The sequence below is a fragment of the Geospiza fortis genome, unplaced genomic scaffold (genome assembly GCF_000277835.1).
Source record: "Geospiza fortis unplaced genomic scaffold, GeoFor_1.0 scaffold636, whole genome shotgun sequence".
NCBI lineage: Eukaryota > Metazoa > Chordata > Aves > Passeriformes > Thraupidae > Geospiza > Geospiza fortis.
This window is the reverse complement of record NW_005054435.1, coordinates 687,363-714,819: the sequence shown is the minus strand read 5'-3', so window position 1 is coordinate 714,819 and position 27,457 is coordinate 687,363. Positions and strand designations below refer to the sequence as shown.

General features: G+C 41.8%; 1 protein-coding gene across 1 annotated transcript in view; it reads left to right on the top strand.

Moving 5' to 3' along the window:
- The first annotated feature begins 1,921 nt into the window (after positions 1–1,921).
- The window catches only part of TNIP3 (TNFAIP3 interacting protein 3), a 32,865-nt gene continuing 7,329 nt past the window's right edge, over positions 1,922–27,457 (top strand). Inside the window, exons 1-10 of the mRNA XM_005427064.3 lie at positions 1,922–1,992; positions 8,787–8,919; positions 14,650–14,736; positions 16,183–16,272; positions 16,845–16,910; positions 17,798–17,929; positions 19,980–20,108; positions 22,333–22,449; positions 24,822–24,947; positions 26,345–26,503. Coding sequence (XP_005427121.2) covers positions 1,928–1,992; positions 8,787–8,919; positions 14,650–14,736; positions 16,183–16,272; positions 16,845–16,910; positions 17,798–17,929; positions 19,980–20,108; positions 22,333–22,449; positions 24,822–24,947; positions 26,345–26,503 — 1,104 coding nt within the window. The 5' untranslated portion in view covers positions 1,922–1,927. The remainder of the gene's footprint in view (positions 1,993–8,786; positions 8,920–14,649; positions 14,737–16,182; positions 16,273–16,844; positions 16,911–17,797; positions 17,930–19,979; positions 20,109–22,332; positions 22,450–24,821; positions 24,948–26,344; positions 26,504–27,457) is intronic.

Genomic DNA, 27,457 nt, shown 5'->3' with positions numbered 1-27,457 from the left:
ACACTGCACAACCAGGAAAGAAGAAAAGAATTGAATAAATATATTTTTGTTAATTCACCGCTGCTTTTCTCCTTTCCAGTTTTTCAGTGTGTTGCTTGCTTCTTACATGACTCTTACCAACACGGGTGTCATATTTTCAGTAACATTTAACCTGCATCCTTTAATTGTGGGCTGCAGTACTGTGCCCAGCTTGGCAAATACATCTGAAACTGGTGAAATGTCAAAGCTCAGTGGGACAAATTAGGGCTGGAGTAGCAGTCTGAATTCTGTGGTGTTCTGGGTCAGTTTGGGTTTTTTTCCATTCTGCTTCCTCTTAGTAATTTTGGTTTTTGTTGTTGTTGTTTCAGTGACAGTGGAGTGTTCATTCCAGGTCAATGTTTTTCAAATTTTATATTTTTTAGTCAGACACACGCAGGCCAAGTTCAGGCACTCCAAAATAAAGCTTAATCCTCACTAGTCCCCTGTGTCTGCTGCTCCCATTGAAATCAATCAAATGCAGCTTTCCATACTTCAACGTGATTGTGTTATGATTAAACAGACACTCATAAAACTCAGACAAGCTGGAATCAAGTTTCACATGAAACTGAATTGACATTTTTTTCCTTAATAGATCCTTGTAATTAGTGATTACCAGATGCATTTAGAATGTGTGAAATGCCTGCAGGAATTGGAATTTAGAAAGGGGGAATGCCAAACACCTCAGATCTTCTGCTGGCAACCTTTCATTTTAAATTTCTGCCCTGCACATAGATGAAGCAGCATGGTTTCTATAAAATGTTCAGCTGTGGTTTCACATGAAATTGATGTTACCAATAAGGAGAGTGACTTGTAATTGAAAACTGATTTGCTTATAAATAGCAGGTTTAGCTCTGAATGGCTCCTCTCTTCATTTCAGTGGTCACCTTGCTGTCCTTAAGATGGATCCTACGAAACCTGTCAATTTTCTGTTCTAGCAATTACCATAACGATGTTGTTTGATCTAAAGAGAAGAATAAGGCTCCTAGACTCCTTTTCTGATGAACTAGAGGTGTCTGAGGAAACATCCCCAGGGCTGTCACCAGCCTGCAGCACAGGAGCAGAATGATTGCTCTGGATGAGGTGATGTTGGCTCGCTCTTTGTACAATGTCTTCTTCCTCTTGAGATGGAGAGGTAGTGCTTGCTTTCTTCATGTTTGGAGTTCTAATTCAAAATCTTCAGTTTCAAGGGATTATCTTAATGTTGACTGCTTACTGTAGCAGCCCTTTTCTCTGGGAGCTTGGTCTGGGATTTTTTATTTGTCTCCCTTCTCTTTGGAAATGCAGTGCTGAAGAGTTACTTGCCTGACCAGAGGGAATCTTGTTAGGAGCTTGTAGAGTGCTTGAACAACACACTCGTGCTCAATAACTTCCATGTGGCTCCTTTTCTCTCCAAGTGATTTAGATCAGAGTCATTACTCAAATTCTCTTAATTTTGGGGCAGTAGTTTTATTGGGCACTTCCATGAAGCATAGGAATTTTTTGGACAATGTGAGGACACGCTTGAATTCAAGAGTATGAAAAATAATTGATTCTTTTAGGATGATTAATAAAAGCCTTTTTTGCAACCCTTCCCATGTTCCTGCAACTGCTGGCAGCTTTGTTCCTTGGGTAGATTTTTTGTCACAGCAGCCAGAGATTGTTGTTGCTCCTGCCCTTGTAGAACTGTCCCTGACACAGTGGTGTACTTATTAGAGGATGATGCTGGGAAGAAGGAAGTAGATTCCTGGCTTGCTTGTCAACCATTTGTAGTTTATGAAGAATAAAACAGAAATACAAGACACGGTTATCTGTTCTCACTGTAATTGGTTACTTAACTTTCTCTTCTTAGATTGTTGATTTTTTTACTTCCCCTTAAAAACTCCTTTTTTTTCTTCCCTGCTCCTAATAGATTTGCTGTGAGGAGCTCAAAATGAAGAAGAAAGATGAAGAGGACTGCATGGAGCTGTGCCCCCATCAGTCTGTTGAGATGGAAAGGTACTGTGTTCACGTTACATGGAAAAACTCCTTTGTTAAAAATTTTTGGGCAGTTTCACAAGGTAGTTAGTTTTACTGATGACATTGAGAGTATTAAGTGTGATGCAGTGAGACTCCTCTGCCTTTCAGCTGGGGCTGCCTGGCAGCCACCACAGGCAAGGAGCTGACCTGACTTCAAGAGCTGGTTGTCCCTGTCAGCTACTGTATGTTACATTTCCTGGCTGCGTTTCCAAATGGTTCCTATCTGTCTGTCCTGCTCGTGCTGTTAGTAGATCGTTGCAAATCCCTCAGCTCTGTGTGGTAGACACTGTCTCCAATGAATCCTGGGCTTGTTTTCCTCCAAAGGCTCAGCCCAGCTGTGAGCCCAGCTCAGCAGGGCGTTGGTGAAGCATCCCCATCCTGGCCCAGGCTGAAGCAGGAGGCACAATGGGCTGCTTGTGGTGGTGTCTGATTTGAAAAGAGAGCAGTGGTGTCAAGTACCAGTTAAAAATGTCAGCTCTGTGCAGTTGCACTGCATCAGAGTCACAGCTTTCCAGAGGAACGAGCACGTGGATGATGTGAACAGACTCGAGGGGCTCCAGCTGATTGTGCAGGGCAAGCAGCCAGTCCAGAAGGGGCCATGGGAGGGACACCATTCCAAACAGGCACGTACTGAGGCCAGCAAAGTGCCCTGACGGGGCACAAGCTTTTCTAGGCATTGATCTCCACAGAAAAAGAGTGAGTGCTTGAAAAACATCTCTATTTGCCTCCTTTTGTGTCCTTTTAGCTTTCAGTTCTTTCAACACCTTCCTGCCACCTCCCCACAGCTTTCTGCATGGGTGCCTTTCAGTGGGGGAGTTCTTCTGCTCAGGCAGCACGTGCTGCTTGGTGGCTCTGCTTGGCCAAGCTTGCCAGTTGATTGATTTTCATGGCAAAAATGAATTCCCTTTCCACTGGTGATCCACACGCAGCTACGTGAGGCCTTGGGGCTCAGTCTGGGTGACAGTGCCCCACTTGCTGCCTCTCCAGGGAGACAGTTGTCTGCAACTCACTCAGAGCTCATTTGAAGCCTGAGAAAGTTGGTGGAAATAATTGCATTGGCTTTCCTGAGGTTTGAATGCAGCCCAAATGCTGTCCATTAGGAAGACAATCAATGTCTTGGTAGTATAATGAAGTGAAAGACCTAAGTGAAAGGGGGATGATGCTCTTTTCCTGATGCACAAGCTGTATAGAGCACAGGAGTGAGGCAGCAGCATGGAAACTTCCCTAGGGACAGGAATATCCAGGCACAGAGGGAACAGCACCATGTGATAAGTAACATCATTTAATGCAAACCAACAGCCATGGTCTTCTTGCATGTTGCAAATTTCCTGAGGGGAGTAGTCAAACGCTGAGAGACACTGAGTGCCTGTATACCATCAGTAGCTTTCCTTCTCTTCCCTGAGCTGGGATGGATTAGAGGTGCTGCTTCACTTAATCACTGGGCCCCCCCTTTTGGGCTGGTTTTTTCTTTGGTTTGTTTTCAGAGAAAACCAGATGTGTTTCCATTAAGAACATGCCCCCTTTTGTTGTCATTTGTGTAATTCTTAAAATTAAGCAAAAGTATTAAGGAATAATTGTTTCTGCTCACATTAACAGCACACAGCTTCTCCAGATGTGGCATTTGACAGCCCAACAGCTGCTGGCTATTAAATGTGCCTTAAAAGGCCCATTCCTTTGTCATAAAGGGAACAGAAGTGTAGGGACGTTTATGGGGTGAGAGGCAGATGTTTTGGCTGCATCAGATTTGAGGGAAAGTTTTAAGTGGTTTCTCTGCTGGTCACAGTGCATGTTTTAACCCCTGTCATACACCTTATGGAGCTCTCTTCTTGGCACTGGGGTGAGATTATTCCTAATCCCACACTGACCCGTGGAGCATCTCACTCTGAAGACAGAGCAGTTCTGCCAGGTAGATGCTTGGCTGGCTTTCCAGCTATGCTCTTGAAACACTGGATAAATTTTTGGGGGTGAAACTCAGGTTAAAATATTAAGCTAAAAACAATTTCAAATAATGTGTTGCTGCTTTTTTTTCCCCCTAAACTTTCTTTTTAAGTATCTACTCATAATCATCAAAGGCAGGTGTTCTCTTTGTGTTTGTCCCAGCACAGTATGTTTTATGCCCAATAAACTATTTTTTATGGTGGTACATGTGAGGTGGAACATGGAATGAGTGGAGCTCAATTTCAAAAGTTCTGGCTCAAATTCCCAAGCCTAAACTTTGAGTGGAGTGTTGAGTACTGGAATAGCACCACTGGTCCTTAGGGAGCTGCACCACTTTTTAACTATTCCCTGTCAGCTCAGAGTCTGCTAAACTTCTAAGAGCTTACAGGGCTGCAAAATTTTTTTCAGTAACAAAAGTATTTTTGTCTTCTCGGCAAAATTTTCTTCTTCCTATTGCTTATTGGACTGGAAATTCTTTGCTATTTTTCAGTCTTAACTGGAGAATATTGCAATATAAAAATCCCAATGGATTTGCATGAAAAAAAAATCTAAGAGTTCTACAAAACTGAATTAAAAGAGAGCAAAAGTTCTGCAAAATTACATGGGACATAAGAGAATAGGCTTCTTCTACAGATAAACTGTCATTTTTTAAAATTATATCCCTATTTTTATTCCTATTTTAAGTCTATTTCCAGAGCAAGTTAGATTAAATAGTCTGTAATTCAATCTGATTCTCCCCCTTATTCTACAGGCCTTTTTCTGACACAAAGTCTATTATCATAAATAAGGGAAATATTAGCTGAGACAATTTGTCTTTAAATTTGGCACATTTTTAATTTATCTGACTAGTTTTTTCTCCATAATTCAAATGCAGAAATTTCTTTTTTTCCATGAATTTATTTCCTATTTAAGCCAAGCAAGAATCCTATATCCCAATGCCCACCCAAGGGGATGAAGCACATGTTTTACCATTAAGCTCTGGAATTCATTTCCCATCAAAATATGGCTCCATGGTGTTGGCATCTGGCTGTAAATCCTGGCTTAAAGCCTTTTTTCACAATTGTTTATGGTGTGTAATTGTGCTTTCACCACCACAAGAGAATCACCCCAACACACCAGCCTTGAAATTAATATTTAAAATAGAATTATATGGCTTTGGTATTAGTACTGTGCAATAAATGCCTTGGGACATCTTGTAGGTATGTCCATTGTTGCCATGTAGCTGCTATGAGTAAAGAATAATGCCAGTTTCCAGTAAAAAACAGGGAAAGTCAAGAGGTGCAAAACTGTGTCTCTTATGGAACTTCTACCTTCTTATTTGAGCAACTTCTATTTTTCAGCCTTCAATCTATGCTGCTCAAGCCCAAAGCATGGGACTGATCATATTCTGGCTCTCTGCTTAAAACTGGAATTGCTGTAAAAAGTATGCAACCATTTATAAACAAGGAATCATTATTACTTAGAGCATTACACTATTATAAATAATACTAATAATGATAAATAGATAGGCCAGTGGAGCCTAAAAACTGCAGTGGTGCAAAGATGTACCATGGGGCAAGCAGTGAAAACCATTTTAAAGGCAGCAACCTGAACACATGGGAGAAATTAAAATAGCTTTAGTGGAGTGCAAAGTGAAGTTCTGCATGGATATGACAACCTGAAAACCAAAGGGAGCATGCCTAATTTTTTATTCTTAGAGGACTTGTCAGATCTGACATGGAAATTGTGAGGAAGGTTGGGCTCTCTTCTAGGAAGAAGAGAGCTGGGAGGCCAGCTTCCTTCATTACATCTGAACCTTCTGCTTCCACGTCAAATATCTTAATTTTTCAAAAAAGGAAATTTTGCAACTAACTCAAAGTCTACAAAGAGGAGTTAACATTCTAAACTTTAATTGCCTCCTGCAGTAATCACAGCTTCCTATGTGTAGTTTTTATATCTTTGTATACTTTAGAAAGCTTAAGCACATAGAAAGGTTATACTTTGTCTTGTATGACCACAGAAAAATAAAATGCTTTTAATATTTTCTCATAAGTTTTAAGGGTGCAGAGGAGTACCTGTGAACTCCAGGAAACTAAAAGCAGTTTTGAAAACTTCTGTGCAGAATCTGAATGCTGTGTGCCCTCTAGAGCTCTCTGGGGGAAGCTCTGGTAGTCAGCTTGTCTTGGTCTGGGGTAGCTCCTAATCAGGAGTTCCTTGATGTATTCGAGCACTCAGAGCATCTGTGTGCTCTGAAAGTCCAGATTCTAAATCAGATCTGCACAGCAGATCTGAATAATGTTCTAGCTCACCATAAATGTATCCTTCTGATTATCAAAGTGGCTGATAATAAAATGCAGATAAATGCAGTAATAGTTTCTCAGTCTAAAAATGAAGTAACTTTCTGACTTTTGTGATAGTCTTCAAACCCAGAACAGAAATTGGTTTGTAGAGATCTGAGCCTTCTGTAGTTCTCTTTCTTTTAGCCAGGCGCAGCTGGGTCCTGCTCTTGCCCAGGTAAGTCCAGGAAGAGGAGTGTAGGGACAGACAAGGGTAGGAGCAGCCAGAGGTGATTATCGTTTACAGCTGCAGCATCAAACTGTGGTGAGCAGAGGAATGAACACTTCCTGGCTGAAAAAAAGGTATCAAAAGCCAACCCCCATGTTTATGGGTTATTCTCAGCTTGGTTCATGCTCTGACCTCAGGAGGTTGTGGTCACACATCTCCCCTTGCAGTGGCTGAACCAGCAGCAGAGCTGAGTGCAGCCTGCCTAAGCATTTGCTGCTGCACTCCTGCCGGATTGCTGCTCATCTTTTACTGTCCCCAGGGCTGCACCCAGGCATTGCTCCTTTATTCTGAGTATTTTGTTCTTATGCTTTGCTGCTTCATTTGGCTTAAAAGAGTTTGGAAGCACTGGCTACTCTGCCCGAGCTGGGGGAGTAGGCTGTGCTGGCAGCTGGGGGTGGTGAATTGCAGCAGCGAGCGGCTCCTTCCGTGCTGTGGCTTTTCAGCTCTTCTGAGCAGCCTCAGAAGCAGCGAGGGCTCTGCCCAGGGCATGTGCGCCTCTGCTGCACAAAGCTGTCTCAGACAGCATCAGGAGCTGGAGTCCCACTGGGCTGAAGGTGCTCTTCTCCAGGGAAGTGCACTCGAGAGTGCAGAGTGCCTGCTCTGCCTGCTGCCTGAGGTGTGGGAACCTCAGCACAGAATGGCTTAGAAAAAGTGCCCCGTGCCCTGGCTTTTCCAGGATTTTGCAACATTTAGCCAGCCAGAGGAGGGCTGGATTTCTGCCTCGAGGTTGGTTGTTTCCTCCCGCAGTTTTCTCCGTGCTGCTGCTGCTGGGGCTTACCTGCCGCCCACGCACAGCTGAGCCTTTGGAACCCTCCAGCCCTGCAGCCTCCTGCGCCACCGCGGAGCTCATGAAAATGAGCCTTGGGAAGGTCTTGCTTTTGGTCCTCATGGCTATGAAAACGCAGCTTATCTAACCTTCCGCAGCAAGTAAAAAAAACCCAACAAACCAAACCAAACAAACAAACAAAAAAACCCCAAAACAACAAAAAAAAAAACCCACAAAAAAACCAACCCAGCTCTAGAATTTTACTAGCCCTTATTTGCTACTCTTGGTATTTTATTTCATCTTGGAAATGATTTTGTATCCATGCTTAGTGAAAATACATTTCTGCTACAGTCTCTGTGTTTTAATTATAGAGCATTAAATGAATCATTCTATGATATCAGTATGAAATTCACCACACTTATTTACTCTTATGATTAAGATAAATGGGTTTGTTTGTTGGGCAATTTTATCAATTTCACTTGAAGAGTTTCCTCAGAACCTGCGGTTCACTCCCTGAGGATTGCCTGTCTAAACTTCAGGAAGTATAATTGACAAACTCCTACAACTTTCAGTTTTTCTGGTGGTTCAAATAAAGAATGCTGTATTTTCTGTTGAAATCAAGAAGTAATCTTGCTATAACAGGTTGGTGATTTTTTTTTGAGCCTTGCAGTTTGCTTCCTGGTCACGCGTTAATTATATTTAAAATTGGTTTAAGTTGATTAGGCAATAAAGTCTAAGCTTGCAAAAGAGATTGATCTTTCTTGATAACTTGGGTTGATCTAGGAGATTTAGGGGCTTGTGCTAATTGTATCTCAGTTAATTATCTGGAGGTCACATTCCACCATGACTGTATCAAGTGAATCAGCCCTAGCTGCAAGTTTATTCTGTGAATTTGGAACAAGCCCTTTTGTGCACCTAAGTTTTGTATGTCCTAAGCAGTGAGACTGAAAGAAAAGAATTTTCCCACCAAAAAAAAAAAAAAAAAAAGTGTTCTCAACAGACCAATTTTTTGACAAGATGTGAATGTTTTTAAAAGGAATTTTTAAGGGAGAAAAATTTTGAAAACACGTGTCAGGTGTCTGCTACAAAGTGTTAGAGAAAACAAAATGTGCCATTAAAAGACTTTGGGAACTTTGAGATTTTTGAACTCAAAAGACTTTGAGCACCTACTTTTGCAGTTCTAAACCTATTCAACTATTCTGATAGCATTTTTGCTGAAGCTGAATTTAAAACTCTTGAAACTCTGAGTGAGGTTTAGGGCACATGGCAGTCTTAATATAATCCCCAAAAGGGTCGATTTGGATTTTGTAGGTGAAAAGTGATAAAATTCATAAAGGCTTCTTGTGTAAGTATTTTAAATGAATTTCTGCCACAAGGCACATGAAGATTGTGTGTCACTGCCCTGGTGCTCTCTGCTTGAAGGCAGGGAGCTGGAGCCTGGTGCAGGACCAGCTCTGTTCTCACATTCAGAAGAAAGCCTCAAATTCTGGTGTAAATTTTAGCATTGCTTTTTCTTCCTAAGCAGGTGTGAAAGTAAAGAGCTGGATGTTGAAATAAGGAACCTGATCGGGAAGAGCAACACTTTGGAGTCGTGTGAGGACCCCAAACCTCTTGCCCAAGAGAGGCTGAGCCCTCAGAGAACTTCGTGTTCCCTTAAGGTAATCACAGTGTGCTTTTGCAATGTTTATCTGCCAGGAAAGAACGTTCAGGGGATGTTCTCTGCGGGGCTTGACTATGCATGAAACTTGAGGATTTCTGAAATGATGCAATGAACTTGCTACACATTTCTTTTCCCTGATATAGCTACTTTCTGGTATGAGGAAGAATGACTGAGAAGGTGCTTTAAAAGGTCAGCTAAACCCACTGGTTATTTTCCTGAATGTCAAACCCTATAGCCAGATGTACCTTTTGGATAACACAGATCCTTGGAACTGTGTAACCCCCAAAATACTTTCATTTTTGATGCATTTGGAAGTTCTGATTTAGCTGGGAATGAGCAGAGGTGTGGGAGACACAGACCTGTGGAAGTGTCAGAAAGGCTTTCAGATGAATAGGAAGAGAGGAGAAGGAAAATGATGATGATTCAAACCCACACTTCTGTGGTATTGCAAACAGAAAATCGTAAGCCACCTGCTAAGGCAATTGTCTTTGCCTGCAGCGAAGCCGTGGTTAACAAGCCTGACAGAAACTTGTTCTGGGTTTCCCTCTCAGTTTCACTCCTGTCCCCTGAAACAGCGAGAATAGAAGGAATTTCCCCGTTTTCCACAAACTAGGAACAGGGGGAGGGAGGGGTGCAGAGAGGGGAGTGATTAAACCGTGAATGATCCACCTGCGAGGGATGGCGCTCTTACCTGTGTGACTCCAGCACGGGATGGGGAAAGGAAAACTCTGAAGGCTGCACGCCGAGGCACGGTGCAGGAAATTGGTGAGGAGGTAAAAGGGAGATGACTCTCTTCTACGAAATCCGAAATTACACACAGCTCCTTTCACATGCAAACCGCCATCTCCAGAATGACTCATGACCTCGGGGCACGGAGCTGAGCCGAGCCTGAGGAGACACCGCAGGGTCAGACCAGTGGGATTAGAAACCAGTGGGGGAGAGAGAAGCCACAGGGAGGGATGGGGATTCCCGGAGGCAGGGGAGAAACGAGCGTGGCAAAGCGCAAGTCAGTGCAGAACCAAGCTGTGAAATGACAAGCCACAAATGATCCCATGGAAATCCACAGGTTAGCCTCTCTCCAGCAGAAGGAGACATAGGAAAGGATTTGGGAGATATGGGCAATGTGAGGAGGAAAGAGAAAGGATGTGCTCACCTGGACCCTTTCTGAGGGCTGCTGCAGTGCTTCACACAGGAGACTGTGGCAGTATTTAACCTGTGGTGCTTTTATACTCTTTGCATTTATGGCACTTCTTACCTCTAAAATGTGTGTGTGAGGTTTTCAGAGCTTAAAGAGGGACACTTCATGATATTTCTGCACTAGACACATGCTGGCTGTTTTTTCTTTATATTTCTAAGCTTTTCACTTGGCTGAGTATTGAGCTGGGCTTCAAGTGAGTGACAGCTTGACAGTCCTGTTGAGCTTCAACAACCTCCGTGTAAGGTGCTAGGAGTCCCTGTCTTGGATTGTGTTTTGGGAAAGGAGGTCATATTTTTAACACGTAGTAGAATTTGTGAAGATTATGAAATAATACTAAAAAAGCCCCAGAAAATAGCGGTTTGGGAAATGAGGCTGATTAGGACTTAAAGTGAGGGGCAGATGAAATGTTTAAGAGTTAAGAAAAAGTTAATAATGAAACAAAAGTGTACCCTTCCATAAGTGTCAGTCGTTCATCAGAAGTTTTGTCAGAGACAGCAGGTCATTTTCATTCTGTAACTTTTTTCTGGAGTGAAGAGTACAAATTGCACTCTGCAGAATGGCATTTCCATCTGACCTGAAATCACTTTCAAGACAAGTCTATAAGTGTCTGTAAACAAATTCCCCTTTTTGCCAGGATTTTTTTGCGATAAAAATTTATGAACTTCTCAGCACATCCTTCAGTCTGTGATTCCTTCAGTTGCAGCTTGTCCTGATGCTGCCTTCTCCATTCCAGGAAAGGGAATAGATTTGCATTTTTTGATTTGCAAATTTTCATCTAATTATTTTCACATGGAATCTGGATTTTCATCAGCAGGCCTGAATTTGCAAATGCTTAGGTCCTTGGGAGGCCTTGCCCTTATGGTTAGTGGATAAAGGAAATCCTAAAGCAGGACCCTGTGCTCAAATATTTTGATTTACTCTGAAACCTTGACTGGCTCTAATTTTATCTGGTTCCCACATATTAAGACACAAATTTGCATCTGCACCTATTTTTCTGTCAGAGGGAACATGTAACTGAGCAGCACAAAAGGCTGAGGCTGTGACACAGTAACTGAAGGGAAAATCCCTTTTTAGCGCACCTCTCTGGTGAGCCACAGGGGCCAGGCTGGGGCAGGAAGAGGCAGATTCTTCTTCTGGTTCAAGAGCCAATTTTATTCTTCAGCTAAAATCTCTCATTTTTTACCATTTTGCCATATGCCTCAGAATGGGAAAATGGATATTGTGGCAAACACTGCTGGCGTAACAGCTTCAGCAATAAAGCCGTAAACAAAGCTCAGCTGAAACATAAGCAAAGTGAAGGCTCCCCAAAAGCCACAAATTTTAACCCAAGTAATCTCAGAGTTAATCTAGCTTCTACCAGTCTGCAACAGAACAATAAATTTAAAAAAATTATAATAAAAGAAAATCCCCAACAAACCTCACAGCAGATGCATGACCAGCTAGGAAAAAAATTACTTTGTCATTTTGTATGATTTTATCATCATCAAGGAAAGCCTCACATTTGATTGCATCAGGCCTTTTAGTGAGTCTTGGTTTCACTGCAGTTACTGAACAGACAGAATTTTCAGAAGTGAGAAATGGTTTTCATTATGTGAATTTGAGTGATATTTTGTAATACTGTGACACAAGCTGTTCCCAGAATTAAGATCCAGCACTCTGAAAATGAGAACTTTTATCATCTTGTGGTGCTGAGGCTTCTGAGAGGGTTCAGTGCTGGCCACAGCTCCAAGGCTCTGATTTTTCTCCCACTGCAAGCTTCCCAAAGATGCCTAAAAGGCCTTTATGCCCAGGAAGCTCAGGTCATCCTAGAATACAAACTAAAATATTTTTCATTTTTCAACAAGACATGAAAAAAAAAAACAAAACAACAATCTCAAAGCTGCTACTAATAGAAATTACAGATTATCATGGAAATAAATTAATAAGAGGCTTCTAAGTTGTTGTAAGATGCCACTTGGGAGTTAACTTAGGAAGTGTGAGGGGCAGCAAATTTTCCTATTTACTTTCTGAGCAGCTTTTTCCATACCTGACAGATTTTTTAGATTTGTGACTGCATTTGCAGTCTGATTGTCAACTGGAATTTTCCAAGCAATTTAAAACTGTTTTGTTCAATAGCTTCAAACCAAGTATAAATGCTTTAAAAGATTTATGGGGCTTTTTGAATTCTGAAACCTGATGGGTCTCAAAGTGTCCTTCTTTCAAGGATTTCTGTATATCTCAGGTTTCTGCAGTATTGTTGCACATCTAAGTTTTTTGCGATAGCAGTAAACATAAACAAATATAGTGTCTTTATCCCTGTCATATGAATGAAAATGAATTTTGTCATCTCCTTCTCTTTCTTTTTGGTGCTATTAACTGTTTTCACAGAGACAGGCAATGATTTTGCTTCAACCTCCCAGTTTTTGCTGGAAAAATAGCACCACCTCTGAAGAGATTGAGTTTTTCTTCCCTACTTATTGCCATTTCTTCTTTTGATACAGATCTCAGACATACTCTTCTCTCTCCAGTCTGTTTTTACATGGCAGTCAGTTTTCCCTATGAATGCTAAGCTGGATGAGAGAGGCACTGAAAAGTACTTCAGTCTTAGTTCTATTCTGTCCAATTTTATGTAAAATCATTCACTTTATTGTGATTATGATGTAAAAAATTCAGATTATTGCAGTCATGAAGGAATCACTAACAAAGGACTTGGTGTTCTAATGTCCAGGTAGCTTTCCAGGAAACTACTCAGCTCTCCAGGAAACTGTTGTGACCTAAATTACAGAATCAACCAAGGTCTCAGCCTCATCCTCTCTTCAAAGTAATTTGAGCATTGATATCTTTCAAGTGGGAACTGTGATTCATGAGTGGGGCTGAGTCCTGGGTTTGCTCCGCTGTCCCCACTGCGGGGATGCTCAGTGCCTCACTCACCACATCCCAGCGTGCTCTTGTGAGGAAACCAGAAACTGGGGCTGCCTCACCTTGCAGGCCACACCATAAAATGCAGCTGTTCAACCTGAGCTTTCTCCAAAAGGGAATGTGCTGCTGGAGAGGGGATGAGACTGGTGAGAGTGGGAGCTTGGGGAAGGGGCAGCATCATCTCCTTCAAGAGCAGATGTGCAATGTGGAAGGTTTGGGATTGTATTTTTATTAAGCAGATGTCCAATGTTGGTGCTGTTCTGCACCAGTTTATAGTCTTCAGTGCTGTACCTGATAAGCTTAATGTCTAGTTTTGATATTGGTACAGATGAAATTCTTCCAACTTCTTAATTAAAATAACCTTTGTTTTTAATTTTTCTCTTCATTCACCACAAGTTTTCTAGCTGCTCCATAAACAAGGGGGAAAATGGAAAGAACCTCAGGGTAGCAGGACATATTTCATATGCAAATATTATAAAATAGTGGCTTTCTTCCAAATTGGGGTCTGTATCTTGCAAAAGAGGAGTTGCTTAGTCACACATTGTGAACCAGAGATCTGGAATGTGGCTGCAAAATTTCAGCATTTCACAGGATTGCTTTACTTTCTCTAAATCTGTTTTTGGAAATTGAGAGAGGGGTTTCTATTATTTCATGTCAAACTTCACAGGCTAGCTTTCATTCCTTGAAAATGAAATAAGCAACCTTTGCTGCCACTGCAAAAGCCATAGACCCAGAGATCTTTCCACAATAGGGAGCAGAATTTTTCTTTTATGCTTCCCTCTGAAATCCATTATTATTCAGAATTCCAAGACTGAAAATGAGAACACTTTGCACTTTTCTGTTTCGTTCTGACTTTGTATAGGAAGTCTGTGGAAGCCTTTTCTTTGTTAATTTTTTCTGTGAGCTTAACTTAGCATGGTTAACATCTTCCTCCAAATGGGAAACTGAGGCACAGGTCTGGGGCGTTGGGTACCTTTGAGTACCCAAGTCTTGCATGTCTTGAAGCTGGATCTGTGCCCCGGTAAGACAAGTGGCAGAAGTACAAATAAAACATCTGTCATTCTTCATCTGTGTGCAGCTTTTCTTTGGGGAAACAAATCAATTTTCCAGTGTTGGTTTTCCCCTAAACATCTTGGGGTTTTTGTATGGGGGTGCTTTTCCCTGTAGCTGTTAGCAGACTTTGCCATTGCTCCTTTAGAAGCATGACTCACTCATTTTTCTGTTCTGATAGTTCACTCTTAGTGTCAATAATTGTTGTAATTACTGAAGTCCTTTTTTACAACTGGAAGCAGGGATAGAAAAGCCTGTCCTCTTATTTACTGAAAAAGCAAATACCCTTCCTTCCCTTACATGCAACTTCCTCTCTGGGGGGAACTGGCCTGGCAGTTGTGATTTCCATGCACACAAAGCTGAGAACCTTGCCTGGCACATTAGTCATAGGCATTGTGCTTCATCCATTCTGGGAAGCCCCAGGCAGGAAGGAGGAAAAGGTTAAAATCAGAATTCCACCACTACTTTCTGGATCGTGGCAGCTCCCACAGGCAGCGCTCCTGTATCTTCTGGGTCTGAAAGAAATTCTCTTGCTCTTTTAGCCAACATAAAATCTGTTCCATTGCTCTTCTTCCTCCAAAGAGCCACAGTGAAGGAAGCGCTCCAGGCCGGCTTGGATGCAGCTGGGCAGGTGGGAGTGACATGGAAGCTCCAGCAGAACCATTGCAGGTAAGTGGCTGTGTTGGCTGTTCTCTGAAGTGTTTTCTGATTAACAGGAGCTGCTGCAGGTCACTCCGTAGGTTGACAGTTATGGGCTGATCTTTGTGCTCTAATCGATTTTTCTCAATGAGTTGAACTGTGTAAGAATGGAAGGCAATGTTAGGAATATTTTTGCAGATAGCATTCTTAGAAAGAAGCCCTTTTCTAATGGGGTTTTTTTGCCCTCCAGAAGTTGCACAAAGGGTGCAAAGTGGTTCATTTGAGTGACCCCACAACTTCTGTGAGCAGTATTTGGGCTAGTTGGTGCCTAGTGCATGTGTAGTTGTTAGATTTGTGACTTGTCCTATTCACTTTATTACTATTCTTAAACATGCTCTTCAATATATGCCTAAGGCCTAGATGCTGAAAGCAATTCAGCATGGGAATAACTCCATTAGCTGCCAGGTATTGCTTCAGATACTCTAAATTAAACATGTCAGTGAGCTACAAGAAGAGGGATTAAGTGTTTTCTGGCTTGGAAGTCAAGGGCTCCACATCAGAGTTCAGCAGCACTGGCCATGGGGCAAATATGTGGTTGGGATTTTTGCCTTTGAAAAGACACAGCAAAACTGTCCTTTGATCTTCATTGGTATTCAGCATTAAATTCTGTATCGACAGAAAATTTATTCCAGACCTCAGAATTGCTCACACCATTATTCTTGTTTTTCATACAGTGGTTGAGAATTTAGGGAGGGAAACAAAAATCCCTGAGCATGTATCTGACCAAAGCATGTTCTGTTTTTATGAGGTTGTCTCTTTTTTCCAGTACAGCTCTCTCTCTCTTGCTAATAGATCACATGTTTGTTTTCATGATAATCCATGGAAACTTCTTGGAAATTATGATATAGAACACTGCTATTATAAAAATGAGGGTCTAGCTGCTGCTGTCCTGCGTGGGTGAAACTCCACACTTTAAAAAAATGGAACATTTGCAGACTGATCTTCTAAATTTCTCCAAATGGCCTATTTGTTTTCTGTGTTGCTTGCAAGCACTTACCAGGGGCAATCCTACTAATTATTCTAGTTCTTGTAAATGAGGGGAATTACTTACACCCTCTCCAAGTCATGCTCAACTTTTGTGGCTTGTACTACTTGTTTGTATTGCCATCTGCAAGATAATTAAAATCTTCTTCTGTGTTCTGTGCCTCAGATGGTACAAATAGATACAATTTCAGTTATTTCAGTGGCTATTTGCATAATGCTTCAATTAAAACACAGCCTGAGTGGGTTTAAAGCAGATGTATGCTCCAGAATCAGCTGCCAGCAGGTGTGAAGGTATTTAGATACAAATTTGGTGTAGGAAAAAGTTTGCATCAGTTTCTTTATGTGCACCTGTAAGGGTGGATGGGAACTTACATGAGAATCTTGAAGAGAACAGGCCAGAAGCATTAATTTTTGAACATTGCTTTTCTCCAGTCAAGGCACACATTACTGAGCAAAAAGAAGCCTTTAGCATCCAATTCTCTGGAGCAACAGATCCTCACACTGGAAAGACAGAGACGAGAGGTAATCCTAAATATTCCCTTAAGCACATGGTGACTGGTTGTACCATGCCTATGGATCTGAAAGAGCAGGGGTTTATTTAGTACAAAGGGCAAGTTTTATTAATGACCACTATTGCTAAAGGCCAAGGAACAACAAGCAGGGTTTGCACTCAGTAGTATCCCAGTCAGTGGGAGTCTTCCATTGATTTGTTTGAAGTCAAAGACCTTTTAATTGGAAATATGTTCATGGAACTTGTAGAAAACTAGCAGGAAAGCCCTTGGCCATTTAGGATTTGAAGCCTGGGATTTGTGCAGTGCTGCAAATGATCCGCCTGTAGCTTGTTGTGTATTTGCATGTTTCCTGAGTGCTGCTTCCTGAATGTTCATTTGCTTTAACCAGAATACCAAAGCGCTGGCAGATGGGCTGCAAGGCTTGCCAAGCCTTAAACTTGCTTCTTCTGAAATAAATGAGCTAGCCAGATGATGAAGAGGTTTGGAACACTCACTGACAGGGGATTCGAATGCCAGTCTGTTTTTGATTTACTGAAAATGTTGAAATAAGTGTTATTTACTGTGCCTTCCTGGTAATTACAGCTTTTGGAGGTGAACAAGCAGTGGGATCATCAGTTTAGAAGTATGAAACAGCTTTATGAAAAGCAGGTAACAATGCTGACAACTTCTGTTGCAATATGTGTGCCACCTGCTGACAGTCAAGTCTGTGTTTAAATACCAGCCAGCCATAGCCATGGTAAATATCTTACTTTGTCTTGAGCTCATAAACTGAAAAAGCTTCATCATATAAAAGAGAAGCCAATGTGTGTCAGTCTTCAGTAGGACAAACTAACCAGAGAAGCAAAATGTCCCTAAAATGATAGGGTCAGTATGGACATGACAGCAGAGATCTTCATGCCCTCCACACTGTAGTGAAAATTACACATAACTGAGAGCACAATGAACTGAAAATCAGCCTGGTGTGCCCAGCCCCTGATCCACATCATCACACTTATGCTGGTTCTTGTCCCATCTCTTGTGAAGTCTGGGTAAATTCTCCATGAAAGTTGCCCTCTGTAAGCAGAGACTCTCAAAATTAATTGTAAAGAAACATTTTGATTTCTGTTTTCTTTTCCATCCAATATCCAATTGACATAGCTGTTATTCCTTGCTTATGGCTGCATGGTGTCATTGCTGCAGACATTATCATCAGCTGCCTAGTGAAGTTCAGTGCTTACAATTTTGTCTGGTATTCCAGAACCCGAGTTGGTTCATTGACTGACACTTCTTGTCTACTGTTTCCTGCTATGAACAGGAAGTTTATACAATGAATTCATGTGCTTATCAGGAAAGTTTTCTCTTTAATATTTTCCAGAAAGCTTTGCTGAGATCTGAATCATTCCTTTCCTATTACCCCCAAAGAGAAGAGCAATCCAAATGGCTCTTCATCATTTATTCTGGAACTGTTTTTATGCCTCTGGCTCAACACCCTGAAGGTGCTGTGCCTTTCAGAGTGCCCAGCGAGCCCAGCATGGTGTGTGTCACTTGCTTTTCAGCTGGCAGAGATGAAGGCAAGGCTGGACGTGTCGGAGAGGAGAGTGAGTGAACTGAAGCAGGAGAGGCACTGGCAGAATCCAGAGGAGGAGAGGTGGCAAGTGCTGGGCAGAGAGAGGCTGCTGCAGGAAAAGGTAGGAGGGTGCCCTGTGGCACCCCTTGTGTGCTCTGTGCTGAGCTCTCTCTTGCCTTTCATCTTTCTCCCCTTGCGTGGGTTGTGCAGAGGCCAGAGGTGAGACTGTGGCTCCTCAATATCCTACCCAAGGCTGCTGAGCTGCCTCATCACAGAACTATGTGTAGAGAAAGAGTGATTTCCATATGAGTGGCAGACACCACAACATTTGTGTGTGGAGGGGAGGGGGGGGTAGAGAGCAGGTTGATTTCTACTGCACAGATTTCCCTCCTCACAGTTCAGTTCAGGGTGAATTTCTGTGTGAAGGGAAATGCTGCAGTTATTTCAAATGGAAGAGGAACAGCAGTGCAGGTGTTACACAAAGTGCTTGGCAAGAAATACTCAAGGTGTGAATGCAGCTCCAGCCCCCCAGGTTTTGGTATTGACAGTACAGCCTCTCGTACATGTGCAGCTATCTCAGCTCCCTGCAACTATCACTGACACTGGCAGTGCAGTTATCAGAGCTGGAAGTGTCTGGGCTCATCAGCTGCTTCAGAGCGGTGTTCACCTCACCCTCAGAGTGGTTGGGCTGCTCTTTCAGGACTCCTTGGGGGCTTTTGCATCTCAATTCAGATCCATGAGCTGGATTCCCACCTCAGTAAAACCACCAGCCTGAATGATGGGCACCTGCACAAAACTTTGTGCTCCATTTTAGAAACCCCACAGAGTGGTGCTTCCTGTTCTTATTCTGCTTCATGGTGTCATGTACTTCATGACCTCTGGTGAGAGTTTCTGGATGGTGATGATGGCTGAAGTTGGGCTTCTCTATTCACATGGTAACCTGAAACAAGTTGCATCGCTTCCAGATGAGATATGAGTTAGCTGCTGCAGGAAAAGAAATGCAACCCCCTTAGCTTACATCTGCATAGGCAGAACATCCATCTTACTTGCTCATCAATTAGTCCCAGCTAAACACACATTTGATTCCAAATCCATAGAGCAATTTACATGTTTTAAGACAAACGATGTTATGCACTTGCTGAATCACTGCCTGTATTTGCTCTGAGTGTTGATTCAGTGTGAGACAGTCCATATTTTTGTTCATGCTACTGCCTGCATTTTAATGGAAAAGAGCTACCATTTTATAAAATACAGTCTCTGATTTTTTTACTGCATACATGAATAATGAACTGAATGACAATATAGTCCTTTTTTTTTTTTTTGGTGGGAACAGGTTAACCAGCATTGACCTTTGGTCTTAAATCTGCAATTTCTTGAAAGTTTCACATTGAGCCAGTAAGTGCTTGTCAGCTTGAGCTAGCTGCTGGATGAGTTCCTATACTTATTGCAGAGATACCCTGCTAATCTTGCCTGGTTTTTGGAGAAAATGAAATGTCCCAGCTAACTTAGAACACAGCAGAGTCAAACCTCCTCATGTGTAAGCAAGTTACTCAGGGGTGTTTTTCACTGGCTCAATTAGCACATAGTGATGAACTTCTGATGAGCCAAACTGTGACTGGCTGCGCAGAGATGAGCCTTTTACACAGAAAAACACCCCCCATTCCTGTGGTGTGCTGTGCCTGTGATTGTTGGATCTCACTTTTTTATTCACATAAAGCAGCTGCACAAAATATTTGAAATACTTTTTTTTTTCTGTTTTCATCTTCAAATTTGTATGGCACTGGGAATGGCTGGGGCTCCACCAGCGCTTAGCCCTGGTCTTATTCTCTGAGTACATAAGAGAAATGCAGGTCTGGGGTAACTGTGGATGTGATTTTGATCTGCTTGGCCTGCCAGCATTCCCATGCCTTCGTGCAACTGCAGAGAGCAGGGATTTAGTCTGGTATGTTGTGTCTGTCTCATCATATGGTGAGTGGTCAAAACCATTTCTACAGACTTTATCATATCTGGGTGTACTAATGCTCTGCCTTCCTGCTGCCTCCCTTCCCAACTGTGGTTGGGACAACAAAAATGCAGCACATCTGTCAGACAGAAGATTATTTGGGAAATTGTTCTTGAAAAATGCTTCCATCTGCATTTCTGCAGCATCTCTCTGTATTTTTGCATCCCAGAAAGATACAGAGGTCCTTAGTGAAGCTCTCCATGAACTGAAGGAAGAGAACAGGCTCCTGAAGCAGAAGAATGCCTCGATGACCAGGAGGAAGGAATACTATGAGAGTGAAATAAGTCGTCTCAACAAGGTAGGAGCAGGAGTGAGCCACTGATTCCTCTAATTGTGGTATCTCTGTTGTGCCTGACCTACCAGATAGCAGCTTTTCAGTTCTGGGTGAACAACCTGGTGGCAAACACATGATCACCATTTGGGAGCTGGGGAAACGAGCAAGAACTCACTACAGCTGAAACCTGTGCATGCAGGGTCTCATTCCTTGGCTGCTAGCAGGGTTGCATTGCAAGGAGAAAAATTCAGAGAGTATTTGGCTTCTATGAAACCTCTCTACATGTCATGTCTAAGCCCTTCCTCTACATCCTCCCTCCTCAGAGCAAAGAGGAAATGGCACAAAGATGCTCCTGTATGCACCTAGCAAAAGACTGTGGTTGAAAAGAAAGGTCACACAGCTTAGAAACTCATTTTTCGTGTATTCTGTGTTTGAGAATGATGGCTTCTCTTCAGAAGACATGGTCCTGTCCTGGTGCTTAAATCCATATACACACATATTCATACCTATAATATTATGTGTATATATGTTTCACTGAGGAAATTGTCTTTAAATAGCTACATGGAATTTTTTTAACTCAGGGAAAGTAATAAATGTAATTTTGTTTAATCAAAAGATCACATAAAGCAGTGGGTGTTTTCTAACAATTTTGTATTTAATGGTGAACCACAAACACTTCCTGAGGAAATGCATTGCAGTAACCATTGCTGTGTAACTTGAATAAGTGTTTTAATAAGCTAAACGGCCATGATGTGCAAAAGTCAAGCCAAAAACATAATGCTGCCATAAGAAAAAATCTGACAGAGCCCATGATCTCTAGCTCTTTTTGAAATGCATTGACAGGACTTGCTCAAAGCTCCAGTCTAACTTTAATTCAATGCCTTGTTTGTTAAACAACTTATTTAAATGTTTTATTTTGCTGTCTTATGATGTGGCTATAATAAGACAGATGGGATATATACACCATTCTTTAAAATGAAGCATCAATTTCATATACACTTTCCCAACAGTAATTTACTGATTTTCAGTGCATTTGCATCCTTAAAATCTCATGTCATGAGTGCACATGAGACAGGAAGGGACCCTCTGTGCCCTTTTAACTTTATTCCCCTGCTATCTCAGGTTCAGCCACTTGAAATTCTTACAAATTCTCTGAAATCAAACAACTTTTTCTTCTTTTTGTGTGAATGGATAAAGCAGGGTCTCACAGTGTTGTGTTCCAAATGCAGTTTAGGAATAATCTTCACCTTACCATTAACTTTTTGAAGATTGATTTTTCCAGATTTTTCTTTTTTTTCCCCCTCCCTAATTCTGAGTTGTAGAACCTCCTCAAAAAGATACTAAAGGGGGATTCAAAGGGGCAGAAAAAGGGTGTCAGTATTTTCACCCTCCCAGTTTTAGGTTCAACCTTCTGAATGTATTGGCATGGAACACCAACTTTGTCACTATTATAACCAGCTTCACTTCTGCACAATTCTTAGGGACAGCACCTCATCAGATAAAAAGCTTTCCTTTTCTGTGCTTACATGGAAAATGCTTGGTTTTTGTTGGGCCTTGGATAATTAATACCAATCTTGGATTACTTTGGATGCTGGTTCTCCTGCTTGGCCAATTCTTCCCTGCTTGCCTCTTCTCCCTCCAAATATCTTCCTTCCTTCCTGCCTGAGTTTGGGCAGCAAGGAATGGCTGAGGATCATCAGCATGAATTCAACTTCTAAAAGGGTAAACTTGTAAAAGGGATAAAGTCAGGGATTTGTATTTTATGTGAGAGAATGAAAAGTGATTAGTATTTGTGCTAGAGTAAAGAAAAGAATATATAATTGTAATGTGTGGTTATAGGCAGAGAGATGTAGGAGTGATTTAAATATTCCAACTCAACGGAGAGCTGTGTAGTACTGTGAAAATAAAGTCTGAGAAGAACCGTGGCAGAATTTCAGTGTAGAACAGGTAAGAGTGATACCAGTGTTGTGTGTATTCGTAACTCCCTCTAGTGACAAGCTATGGAGACGACACGACTTCCTCTCAAACAGGAGGTTTTACTTTGTTCCACGTGAAGGAATCCCTACTTTTAGTGAAAAAAACCTGTTTCAGTCAGACTTTACTGTAGTAAAGTGGGTTTATATCCAGTGTGTATAATTGAAGCAACTGCAAGTGAAATGGAAACTTCTTCCTAATAATTTTAAAGGATATTTTTTTCTTTTTCATGTAGTGAATCTCTGTTTAGAAATTTTGCTGTTTGATGTTGCAGGCCCTTCTGGACACGTTGAAAAAGCAGCACCCACCTGTTGTTGGGACTCTTCCAGGGAAGGGTGACAGGAACAGCATCGAGGAGATGAGAACCCAACTTGAAGTTCTTAAACAGCAGGTAAGAACAGCTCAAGTGAGCCTGGATGGATTCACACAGCATCGTTTTGCCTTCTCTCCCAGGGACTGTGCTTGGTAGACTTGCTGTGTGGAGCTTCTGAAAGGAAGAGCCAGTTTAGCCACAGCCCTTTGGGATGATGTTTCCCCAGATGCTGTCATCACAGCAGAGTCCACAAAGTGGAACTGAGTCCTGGCAGAGGACTGGAGCAAGGGCTTGTGGAGGACTCAAAGCAGCAGAATGGCTCTCCTGACTCCTGGAGGTGTCCTGCCAGCTCTCTGTTAGGGGCTGAATGTCATCCAGAGGGAATGCTAAATTTCATTAATTACTGGTTGTGTTTTCTGATCCTTTTATCTTAGAAGTTGCCACTGTAGAGAATTATCCAAAGATCCTAGTCTTGGAAAACTAGAGCATTGGCACTGCAGTTTTTCTAAGTGTGAGGCAAACCATTTGCATTCATAACCTGCATCCTAAGGACTATATATTTGTATCTATTTATTTTTTAATCTTTGTTCTGAGCAACTCAAATGCTTTGTGCACTGTTTTTCTTTCCATATGAAAGAATCTGTTTAAAAACAATATAGTTTTCAGATAATCTTAACACTTCAGGTCTGTTGTCCTGGATAGTGTCAGGGTTAACATTATTGACACACAAATGGATGTGATCAGAATGGGAATTTTATTCAATGGGAATAAAATACTTGTTTCTGTCACGTTTGACAGCAGAGCCAGATTTTGCTCTCTAATGTAATGCTTGCCACATGCTGGAGAACAAAATCCTGCACTTGATTGTACTGTAATGAGTTATTTCATTCTACACAATAAAATAGAGTAAACCAGGTTTTTTTTCCAAAATTCTCATGGGGTATCCATTTTATGAATGTGTTTTTCTAGTTGTATAAATCAGTACAGTGAGTCCAGACTTCTACATGGAACGGAGCAGAAGGCTCCAACTGGATGGAGGAGGGACTCCTGGGACAAAGAGTGACGTGACAGAGTCCCAGAGGAGCTTGGCTGTCATCAGCCCATCCCTGGTCACAGCAGTGGAGATGAAGGCATTCATTCCTTGGGAGATGTCCCCTCTTTCTCAGGGCAACAGGATAAATGGCAAAACTGTGCCAAAGAGGTTCCCTTGCAGCTCCAGCAGATTGTACAGCTGGGGAGTGGGAGGGAGGTGGGACAGCAGAGAAGGAATTGGGAAAAAAAAAATAAGGAAACACTGAGAAGTGTGTAGATGAACAAGGGATGCAAGGATTACTGCAAGTGACAGTTTTGTCTCTGCTTTGGAAGGTCAGGAAAAGAATTTTTTCTTCACATAGAACCCTGTGCTGACCTTTTTCTTCCCCTGAGGTATGAACATTTTTCTAGTCCTTCTGTGAGGTCATAGCACTGCTTCCAGCAAAAAGAAAACTGGATCTGTCCAATGGGCAGGGCATGAGCCACAGCAAGCAAGTTTTTTGGGAAGAGACTGTCAGCAGGCTTTAGTGAGTAACCAAGAGGACATGAAAGGGCTTCTGAAAGTTCTGGTGGTGGTTCCCACCCAAACATGCCTTTGCTGTTGTTTGTCAGTAGAAGTGCCACCAACATCCAGCTTCTCACCAGGTGGATCCCTGCCCATTAGCTGAAGAATTAAGGCAGTCATCTGAACACCAAATAATTTATGAATTTGTGTTTTGTTTCTAAATCTGTGTGCTCACTGCCTGTGCCTGGGGTGGTCAGATATTTTTTAATGGGATGAAGCTCTGTGATTCCTGACCACATAAAAAAGAGCTAACCCACTATGTCCTTCAGCATTTGCAAGGCAGCTTATTTTCTAGGAACAGGGTCAAACATCTGTATTTCCATTGGGAATTGTGTACATTCCATTCCATTTGGAATTGTGTATATTATGCTCCCCTCTGCCTCTACACTGGGCCTGGGAAGTTCTTCTCTAATTCCTTGCACCTGAGGTGTACAGGAGGGAGTTAAAAGTGCCCATAACTGAAGAGAAAACTGGAAAAATGTTGGGTAAAATGTTTGTTCTCCTACTGCTAATCCCTTAAAAAGATGGATACTAGTATTTGCTATCTCATTTATAATATTTGAAACTGATATTTGCCAGACAGCGTTTTGATGTCCAAGGTTGTACAAAAACTGGCACTGGGGACTGTTTCAGTTTTCAATTTCTGTTTCAATTGATGAGTGCCACTAGAGTATGGCCATTAATTGTCACTTTGCATCAGTCCCAAAAAAAGACCAGGGAAACTTTTGTTTGGAAGATTGCAGGGAGCAGGGATCCCCTTGGAATTCAGCCTTCTGCTAGGGCAGTGTTTAGAAAGCAACCAAGCCACAGAGTGGCCCTGCTGAAGCTCACACACTGTTCATGATGATTGCAGGTCCAAATATACGAGGAGGACTTCAGGAAGGAGAGATCTGACCGAGAGAGGCTTAATGAGGAGAAAGAAGCATTGCAGAAAATTAATGAGAGATTGCAATCTCAACTGAGTAAACTCAGCTCTCAGGTATGAGTCAAAAGAAAGCTCCCATTGCCAGCACATGTGTGTTTTATTTTTTTTTTTCTCACTTTCCACACAACTCAAGGTTTTCTGGCTTCCATTAATTGACATTGGATTTTATATGAGGTCACCACCTGGGATGAAATCATTCTGAAGTAATGCAGTAAGAAGATGAGAAACGATTAGAGAAGACTTCCAAAATAAGTAGATGAAGGGAGTACTTATTGCAAAAACTTTTCAAACATATCTGAAAATGGAGGAGGCGGAGAGTGGACACAACCAAAAACAAGTCCAGAGGACTTTGATTGTTTCACTGGCACTTGATATAAGAGCTGTAAGATCAAACCAACTTTTGAAATAAAGAGCTTCTGTAGTTAATCCTGACCTCTGCAACTGAATTACAGAGTGATGTTAATATCACTGAGGAAAAGAAGGCTCTCTATACAAATTAGCTGAGCAGCCTCTGCAATAATTTTTTTCTTGCAACATCCTTTTTATCTCTTCAAAGTAGTATCAGTAGGAAGCCATAGTAAAATCATGGCATGCAAGACTCTGAGCTTTCTCAATCCCCATTTAAGAATGACGAAATTCTGAGGTTTCCTGTCTTGAAAAAATTGTGCAATGCTTTAAAAGAACGGCTGATTACCAAAATGCTCTGTGGTGATTTATTGTCCTCCCCAACATTGTTGTGACACGGAAACTTCAGGATTGCCTTATTCTCAACCAAGCCATGCATCAGAGGTGGTAGGGTCTTGCTGAAGTCTTAGAGGCCAGGTGCTGCCCAGTGCACCAGCAGTTCACACTGGAGATCTTCCAGTTTGTCTCTTCCTGCCTTGGGATTTGATTAAAGAGAGCATCTTGAGGATTTTAAAGATGAGAGCAAGCATATAAAATATTTATTAGTTTGTTTTCTTAAGTCAGATTATTTAGTTGTGACTCACAGAGTCACAGAATATTAATCATTTTTTACCCCTCCTTACTGTGTCCTTAGGCAAATTGCTCTTGACTCTACTGGAATATAGAGGGCCTAAGAAAAGGCAGACCCAAATCTGAGGCACACAACTTTGGTGCTAAACCAAAATTATTTACTTAATTTATCATGCAAGTGACTGCCCGTGTAGTTCTGCTTCAAACTATTGAAAGCAACTGTGTGTAATGAAAATACAGAATTGTTTTTGAATAAAAAAGACACAGTAATGTACTTGTCATATCTTGGGATCAATATTTTCCTCACATAAAAGATGTCAAGACTCTGGTGTGGCAAAAGTCAGCTGTCTTTAATAATTTTTTGAATGATAAGTAGTACGAAGGGTCTAAGCAAGCAGTGTTGCGCCTCACTTGTACCTGAATGATCTGTTGATTATATTCTACTGCTAATGCATTTATTCTTCTTTTCTTGACAGACAAAAGACCTCCCAGTACAGCCTGAGAGGCCCAGTTACCCAGCCCCACTCTTCCTCTCCCCATGTGTCAGTTATGGGGGCTGTGGGATGGTTCTTCACTGTCCGGATCCTCGGGCACATCCAGTGCCTCGCAGGGCCCAGCAGCAGCAGCAGGGCTTGGTAAGGCTCCCACCATCCCCTGTGTGACCCGGACACAGATTTCCTCACAGCGTGGAGACCACAGGTGCCATCACCCTGCCATCCTCAGCAGCAATTGAATCTGTGATTTCCTAGTGTGTTAAGTCCAGATCAAGATTGAATTCACTTTGAAAATACTCTTTATCTGTAATAGCACTGAGAAGAAAAACAGGGTTCCTTTACATTTGTTTGTTAATTTAAAAAATAAGGTTGGTTGATTGGAGTCTTGCTGATTTCTTAGATTAATTTATTCCCATGACAGACATGCAGAGTTCTTTCTAGCTGTATAATTACCCCACTTCAGAAGTAGGGATCTTCTCTGAGCCTTCAACATAAGATAATAAAAACCAAATCAGGAGAAGTGGAAGTTCTGTCTGAGTGAGGCTAACACAATGGGAAATATGCCTTTTTTCCTGGAACACAACAGGGTCCTGTCCTCCTCAGCATGAAAAACAATAGCTTTGCTCTGGAGCAGGTTCTGTGAGTGGGAGTTATTTATTCCAAGGAAAATACTGCTTCAAAGAACATTTTTGATGTGCTTTGGGTTATCTAAGTGGGCTGGCTTGTTCCAATCTACTGAGAATGCATTTAAACATGGTGAATGTCATTTTAAATACACAATATCTGATTCTGGCTATAAAGCTGTCACATATGGAAAGATGCTCATTATTTGAGAAATTATAGCTGAATTTTTGCAAAATGCATGTAAGGCTTTCAGGCTGTAGAAATCCAATGGAAAAGCTGTGGTCAGACAAGTCATTTCTGTGCTTCAGGAGTGTGCTTATCTGCCTATTTATCAAAGTTGGAAGTATTGCAGAATGTTTTTCCCTGCATTTGGCCACTGGCCCAGATTATTTTGGCTCTTCTCCCTGAACTTTCATCATCTGGGTTTCTAATTCTGTGAGGGATCACTGGGTTTACAACTTTGTCATTCCT